Source organism: Bison bison, unplaced genomic scaffold (genome assembly GCF_000754665.1).
Source record: "Bison bison bison isolate TAMUID 2011002044 unplaced genomic scaffold, Bison_UMD1.0 scf7180017864153, whole genome shotgun sequence".
NCBI lineage: Eukaryota > Metazoa > Chordata > Mammalia > Artiodactyla > Bovidae > Bison > Bison bison.
Genome location: NW_011494725.1, coordinates 300,540 through 308,906, shown reverse-complemented (window position 1 = coordinate 308,906; position 8,367 = coordinate 300,540). Strand labels below are relative to the sequence as shown.

The following is an 8,367-nucleotide window of genomic DNA, read 5'->3' as shown; positions in this document are numbered from 1 at the left end:
CAATTTGATTACATTTTCCATGAAATGATGTGTTAAGAGGCATTTGAGAATATTCTATTCAAAATGATCAATACCCCAATGTGTTTTTTTTTTTTTAAAGGGTGAGATCCTTTGGACTATTTAGCCAAAATGTCCTTTTTTTCCTGGAAGTGTTTTCTGAATGAGTCTGACTTGTAGGGATGAAGAAAAGGCAAGGGAGACGACAGAAGGTGGCCACCATGGGAAAATTCCAGGTGGGGGTAGGGACAGCATTACTTAGTGAAAGCCTTCAAAATGTACCAGGATCTGCAAGCTGATGCCTCAGATTGTGGGTTTCTAAATGAGATGTTTCCAGCTGTTTCCAACCCCATAAGAAGATTAAGGAGGAGCCTAAGAGCAGGGAGGACTGTTCCAGAAGCTCAGATATCCCATCCTAAGCTTTGGATCCAACAAGGAGCTGTGGCAATGGAAAGAGAAGGGCTGAACACACAGGGTGTGAGATGTGAAGACGTTAACAGGGGCCAGAACTCAAAACGCTGCAACTGGTGGGTGGGGAAAGTGGTTGCTTATCCCCACTGCTATCAGCTCGTCTCCAGAGATGGCCTTCCCCGGTCGCTCAGATGGTAAAAATCTGCCTGCAATGCAGGGGACCTGGGTTTGATCCCTGGGTTGGGAAGATCCCCTGGAGAAGGGAACGGCAACTCACTCCAGTATTCAGGCCTGGAGAATTCCATGGACTGACTACATGGGGTTGCAAAGAGTGACTTTCACTCTGAGATGGGCCAGTGACATTCCTGAGTGGGGCTAGTCTATTAGGAGTTGGCTCTGCTGATAGAATGGCTGGAGTCAGAATCAGGGAGAGCTGATGAGATTCAGAATATTGTCAGAAGAAGGAAGCAAACTCTGCTTCCTTCCATGCTCTCACCTTTATCCACCCTTGAACTGTCCGCTGGTCAGATGGTCTGTCAAGCTCCACTTCTGATTGGCTCCCCAACTCAGAACCACCCTGTGCATCCCAACACAACTTTCCTAACCACACATTCTTCAAAAGAAAAATGCCAGTTCACAAAGGAGGAACACTACAAGAAATTACTCATTGAAATTTTATGGGGTCTCACTGTGAGAAAAGTCTCCACTGCATGACACATACCTGTAATTAGAATCTTCAGTATTTTGCTGACATTGACCATGAAAATATCTACTTCCAAAGTAGTACAGTTGTCCAAATTAATCCAATCTTCAAGGTAAATTTTCTGTTTTCTATTCCAATTTTCTGTTCTTCCTGTAAACTTACACTAATCAATGAGGAGGCCTCTGTGGTTTTCTTTGAGGCCAAGTCAGGGTAAATGTGACCTCACACAGACTCGAACTCGCTTTGCCAGGCTGCGTATCTCTGAGTCAGACTTTTTGCTGAAGGCTTGGTATGGGCGAGCACATCCAAAAAGTCGGCAGTGGTCACTGTATCCAGCTGGATCCCAGGTAAATTGCTGCTCCCTAGATGGAAACACAAGAATAAGGGCTCAACAATCGACCTAATGGTGATCAATGCTCTTGAAACGCTAATAGACCTTCTTTCAAGACAATGCATAATGCAGCATTCTTAATGGTTAATGCAGCAACAGGCAAGGCTAAAGAAGGTTGGGGGAAAACATCTTTAATGTGCAATTCAGCCCCTGAAGCCCATACACAAAATCTGACTTAAATGTATCGTTAAAAAGTATTATTTAATATTTATATGTGCCGCAAATAGATCCAGCCCCACATAGTGTACCAGAGAAATAAAAGCCCGAGCCCTAAGGAGTTTATCACCTGGGGGCAAAGTTGATCCAAAACAGAACAGAAGAGGAGAAAGGAGTTGGGTGCAGAAGGAAGATTTCCACCAAAGAACGAGTGGCAGTGTAGGGAGCCACGAGGAACAGAGGCGAGGCGCCACCTGCTGGCGAAAGCTAAATTTTTAAACAATTTTCTCTCCCAGAGCCCCTTGGCTGTCATCCTCACCGTACCTGACTGGTGATTTTCAAGGGCGTTGAAGATCTTCCTCACAGGCCGCATAGCTGCTTCCCTGCAGACTAGCTTAATGTCCGAGCCAGAGTAGCCTTCGGTCTCCTGAAACACCCGCAGACCGAGCCATTAGGCAGCAGGCAGAACGCGGCGGTGGTTACATCCTCACAGGCAGGACCAGGTGTCAGAGCCCCTGTTTGGATTCCGTGTCTGTCACCCATGGACACTATATAAAAGGTTCCCGGATAAACAGTGTCTGGGGGGAGGGAGGCTGGATAACCTAAGGAGCTGGGCAACGAACGGCTTCCTAATACCATCCAAGCAAAGGTGGTGAGATGCTGGTGAAGGACTGGCCCGCCCAAGTCAGCCTAATGGGGCCTTTGTGCCCAGATCCCAGGATGATCAAATTCGGTGGACACTTTTATTCTTGTAAATAAGATTATAACCTGTCTCTAAGGAACCTCAGAGAACACCACGTTCAAGAGTCCTTTCAAGCAATGACACCCGTGGCTGTGGGATAACAGACAGGTGACCTAAATAAAGCTTTACTGTTTGTGAAAGATGTGCATTTAATCATCACAGTAACCCTCTGTGGCCTGTTACCCATTTTACAGATGAAGAAGCTGGGGCTCAGAGAGGACGTGATGTCCCCGAGGGCACACAGCTAATACAAGCGACAGGGCCAGGATCTGACCAGAGGCCCTGAGTCTAAGCCCTATGCTAGTTCCACTTCATCGCATCTCTTTCTGCTGGAATGCTTGCAAGGGACAAAGAGCTCACTCTTTCATGAAGGAGAGGCCTGTTGGGTTGTTGGGGGTAGCCTGGATCTTTTCTAGGTGACTCCAGCCTCCGAACAGCTCACGAGATGACCCTGCTGAGAAGAGGGTCTCGGGGCGGCCTCCCCAGCGGCTCACCCGGCTCAGCAGGCTGTACTCCAGGTCCGCGCGCAGCTCCAGGGCGCTGCTCCTGCTCACGGCGGGCAGCCAGTGGTGGATCATGGCCTCCCGGGCCTCCTGGCTCGGCAGGTCCACCAGAATCCTCTTCTCCAGGCGGCGCAACATGGCACAGTCCAGCTCCCTGAATCACGGCCGAAACAGAGGAACTGGTTTGAGGCGGTCAACGCGCTTCGTGAACCACAACTGTGTCTGAAGAACAAATTAGACAATCCTGCATCTTCCCTGTGATGCTACGTCTGTGCTTGAGGGGAGAGCACCACCACTTCGTGTTGTTTGGGAGAAAGAAATAGTTAAAAAAGAAGAAAAAAGAGAGAGAGAAAGGGAGGGAGAGAGGAAAGGAGGAAGGAGGGAGAATAAAAGAAAGAGAAAAGGAGAAAGAAAAAAAAATCCCCCAAAGAACTCATGTGAATTTTTAAGTGACTTAATTTGAGGGGAAATAAATCCAGCTAACAACAACCAAACGTGAGCATTCCCAATGCAGTTGTAACATCAGTTTTCCAATCTGATCCTGCCAGTGAGTACATTATTCCTGATAATAACGTGGGCACTCTGGGAAGGACACTAATTCTTCCGGAACTCACATACATTCTGAAGCAAATGACAATCTCACTCCATTGTGAGTGAAGGTGAATGCTCCTTCCTGGGTGCCCAGTGCAAATGTGGCCCTTTGAAACACTGACCCTTGCTCCTCTCAAAACGCTATCAGGCCAGGTTTGTGCAATTTTGCATCTGTGGGCCATTTCCTTACATTTCTTAATATATTGGTAAAAATTTCAAGCAAGTAGAAAAATAGACTAAAACAACAAATATCCACATACCTACCATCTTGACTTAACAGTTAACATTTTGCCGTATCTGCTTCATATCTATGTATCTATTCTTATTAGACTATTTCAATGTAAATTCCATCATGAAATTCCACCCCCAAATGCTTCAGTGTGTATTTCCCCCTAAAAGGACTTTTTATATAACTACAATATCATTATGACACTAACAGAATCATTACATAACATGTCCAATGGTTATTCCATATTAAAATCTCTCCAATCATCCTCCAAATATCTTTTACAGTTTTTTTCAACCAAAATTCAATCAAAGATTATGTACCACGTATTATTCTATCTCTTAGTTCTCTTGTAATCTAAAGCAGTCTCCTTGCTTTGGCCTCTTTTTGAAAAGATAGGGCTAGCTGTACAATGCCCTACATTCTGGATTCGCATGTTTTCCTCGTGGTATCAGGTAACTGGTTCCTCTGTCCCCCGTCCTCCAAGATGGAAGTGAGATCTCAAAACTTAATCAGACTCAGGATAAACAGTTCTGTCAAGTATATCTCAGAGATGATACATTTTCGTATTAATTACATTGGAATCCACATGTTGGTGTATCTCACTTTAATGATGTGATGTTTAGTTACTGAGATTATCTGCTGACCACGGCTCTCTGCATTGGATAAGATCCCTTGCAAGGAGTAAGTGTTCTGTGTAGACTACTTTGGCACCGTGTGAAGACCCCTTTCCCCAGGCCATTTCCACTAGTGATTTTAGCATCTGTTGATGATCTTTGAATAAATTGTTTCATGAGAGCGATGCAAAATGGCGATTTAAAAAATTTTCCATTCCAAATGTATTATTTGGAATTATTATGTAAAGTGGAACTTTCCCTCAATGACTGCGGCTCTGGTTACCTTGAGTACTTATTAAAAACATATCATTCTGAGTGTAAGTTTGTGAACTCTTTGTATGTTAAAATTTCAATCTTCTAGATGGGAAGGAAATCTCTGTTTGATTTTCCAGTGTAAGAAATTAGGAAATGCCTGTGTGTTGGTTTGGCTGAGCCACTAATAAAGAGTAACATGGTCACCAAATTTTCTGTCCTAAAGATACCAAGACTTTGCAAAGCATCTTCCCATTTTTCTTACTCTCATTCTGAATCTATGTCATGATATTTCCTTTTAAGTTGAAAAGGAAATATATCTGAATCTAAATTGGAAGGACCAGATTTCTTAAGAGATTATGTTTTTTGTTTACCTATTACTCCTCCGAGCTAAGAATCCAGTCCAGGGCGCTTTCCTGGCAATAACAATTACCTATCTTTTTCGCATTTGCTTTATCAGCTTCACCCTGTGGAAACTCATCTCATCAGAGACTCAGCCACTTGCACAACTGCGCCCCCTCCCTCTCACGGCCAACGTTTATATTCCAGACACAGGGTCAAAGGAACTTTGCAGGCCTCTGAGGGAGAGAGTGAAAGTTGCTCAGATGTGTCTGACTCTTTGCAACCCCATGGTCTATACAATCCATAGAATTCTCCAGAATACTGGAGTGGGTAGCCTTTCCCTTCTCCAGGGGATTTTCCCAACCCAGGGATCAAACCCAGGTCTCCCGCATTGCAGGTGGATTCTTTACCAGAGAAGCCCTCTAGGAGATTATTTTTTACATTTGAAATAATAATAAAAACTAATGCTTAAATAGCACTCACCAAGTGGCAGGTACTGTTTCAAGCACTTTTCAGATATTAATTTTCAGAACCACCCTATGAAGTAGGCACGACCATCTCCATGAAAGATGAGGAAACGGGTGCAGAGAAGAGTAGCTGCCTGAAGCCAAAGCGAGTGAATGAAAGGCCTGGACTTGAACCCAAACAGTGAGGCTCCGCGGCCTGTGCCTCAGTCACTGGCCTGACACCAGCGCAGGAGCGGCAGAGAGACCCCAAGTCACGTTAAGGTGAGCTCTCAGAACCCTGGGAACCAAGAGAGGACCATAAATGTTCCAGAGAGGAAAAATGGGTTGCATCCAATGGATGGAGAATAATATCTCATCAGCAAAGTGAGATAATTAAAAAAAAAAAAAATAGGGTGGTGCCTTCAAAATTCTTTTTTTTTTTTTTATTTTTATATTTTATTTTTTAACTTTACAATATAGTATTGGTTTTGTAATATCAACATGAATCTGCCACAGGTATACACGTGTTCCCCATCCTGAACCCTCCTCCCTCCTCCCTCCCCGTACCATCCCTCTGGGTCGTCCCAGTGCACAAGCCCCAAGCATCCAGTATCGTGCATCGAACCTGGACTGGAGGGAAATAATTTCCAATGTACTATCTTGATCAAACCAACATGCAGAGCCTAAAAAAATATCACCTCCCATGTACCCTTTATTGGGAAAGTACTGGAGGACCAAAGGAGGAGCCGAACCAAAGGGCCACACGGGCTCCGAGAAACAGAAGGTCTGACAGAGAGAGGGATGACATGGGGGCCCGGGGTGCAGAGGACAGCCACTCAGTTTGGAGCTGGTAAGAAGGTTCTGGAAAGTATGCCTCCAAGAAGACGAAATGGACTGAACACCTGGTAAGTCTGAGTGAATCCAGAGTCGTTTTGGACAGTTAGCAGAGAGCTGGGCCTGGATTGGCGGCAGGAGGAGGGTGGGTGAGGGGCGACGAAAGGAGGGGGTCAGGGAGATCTTCTAACAGAGAAGAGAAGCCATTAGACTCTCGTTCAGGAATTCAGTCCAGCAACGTTCCCCTCCTGGCAAGTGTATTGTCAACTGCTGAGTCTCCAGTACACAGAAATGAATGTGATAAACTCCCTGCTGCTGCTGAGTCACTTCAGTCGTGTCCAACTCTGTGCGACCCCAGAGACGCCAGCCCACCAGGCTCCCCCGTCCCTGGGATTCTCCAGGCAAGAACACTGGAGTGGGTTGCCATTGCCTTCTCCAATGCATGAAAGAGAAAAGTGAAAGTGAAGTCGCTCAGTCGTGTCCGACCCTCAGCGACCCCATGGGCTGCAGCCTACCAGGCTCCTCCGTCCATGGGATTCTCCAGGCAAGAGTACTGGAGTAGGGTGCCATTGCTCCCTCGTGGCTCAGCTGGTAAAGAATCCTCCTGCAATGCGGGAGACCTGGGTTTGATCCCTGGGTTGGGAAGATCCCCTGGAGAAGGGAAAAGCTACCCACTCCATATTCTGGCCTGGAGAATTCCAGTCCATGGGGTTGCAAAGAGTTGGACACAACTGAGAGACTTTCACTTTCACTTTCTATGTAAATAATAGGCTATAATAACAGGGAGGCCTGGGCCTTGGACTGAAGGAATGTTGGGCCCTGTAAACTTCAAAGATAAAACAAGACCTGAGCCCCTGAAAACCAAGAAGGAAGAGAGAATAAGCTGGAGAAACGGCAGCACTGGGGTGGTGGGCAGTTGCCTTATTTCCCCCAAGGCCTCCCCTTGGATCAGCTGTCCCTCCGGAAAGTGCAGGGGCTGCGGAAGGATGGCTGTTTGGTGGGGGCACCTCTGGTCTCTCCATCCCAGCGGGAGGGACTCCTTAGTGAGAGGAAGACCAGATCCCCGAAAGCCCCAGGAAAATGGAGGCAGCAGAGGGAGGTGGGAAAAACTATCCCTCACGACAGATGGTCTCATTGATCAGCTAATGCCCTAAAGCAAGAGATCTACCTCAAAACTGCTTGTGGGCACAAAATAAGTGCAAGTCGCTGACAGCCGGGCCTGATGAATGCACTTTTAATGACATCAATAATAATATAATCATACAAGGGAGGAAACAAAGGATAAATGGAATGTACCCAGAAATCATTCTTTCTGCCAATATATTCATGTGAAAAAATTTAACCTGCGGCAACCAGAAAACACTCCCTTTAGCTGCTACACTTTGATTTTTTTAAACCTAAATTATTCTGTTTTCACATCTCCTTTATCTTGGTCATTTCATAGTTCCATCACCTCGAAGGTCAAAAGCAACCAGCGAGAGAGACTGTGACTCAGTGAAGGCTCACAGACCTCACAGCCTGACCACTGGACCGGTGCCCACTGCGAGAGACAAGGTGGCAATGCCCACTGGCCACCTAGACAGTTTACATGGGCCAGGACCTCGCACCTGAGCACCTGGGCTCCTGTGCCAATCTGTCAGGGCCCTTCCTCAGCCCTTGGTCTGTGTCTCCCGTTAAACTGTGTTGCTCCTGGGAAAATGATCATCCCAAAGTTAACAGAACTTGGAAATTAAACACAATTCCAGCTTGCTCATTCCATCATGAAAACGTTAACTTCAAGCCATCTCAGTGTGGCAAGAGGAAAGCAACCTTCAGATTGTTAGGCGGAGTCTTTGCAGAATGTCCGTAACCAACGTAAAGTAAGAGATCGTGACAATCCTTGAAGAACAGATTCCAGAACTGTCGTGGGCTTTGGCAGATGACCACCAACGAGCAAAGCTTCAAAGGCTACTTCATCCATTGCACTGAGCTCTGCAGGAGCTGACTCCTCCTACCTACATTTCCCAGTTGGACCAAACTCCTTTGTCTGCTTTTGTCTGAATTTACCTTTTGCTGTTCTAGGGGAGAGTCTATTCAGGCCATTTTCTTTAGTGGGAACTTTCACTTTTGTCTACCGAGAGCCAGGTACATTTTATAGGCCCAGTTCAAGTGCCCGC

General features: G+C 46.1%; 1 protein-coding gene across 1 annotated transcript in view; it reads right to left on the bottom strand.

Annotated features, from left to right (window-relative positions):
- Positions 1-1,071: 1,071 nt before the first annotated feature.
- The window catches only part of KATNAL2 (katanin p60 subunit A-like 2), a 110,837-nt gene continuing 103,541 nt past the window's right edge, over positions 1,072-8,367 (bottom strand). Inside the window, exons 14-16 of the mRNA XM_010840958.1 lie at positions 2,895-3,057; positions 1,983-2,085; positions 1,072-1,473 (exon numbers count right to left, since the gene is read on the bottom strand). Coding sequence (XP_010839260.1) covers positions 1,334-1,473; positions 1,983-2,085; positions 2,895-3,057 — 406 coding nt within the window. The 3' untranslated portion in view covers positions 1,072-1,333. The remainder of the gene's footprint in view (positions 1,474-1,982; positions 2,086-2,894; positions 3,058-8,367) is intronic.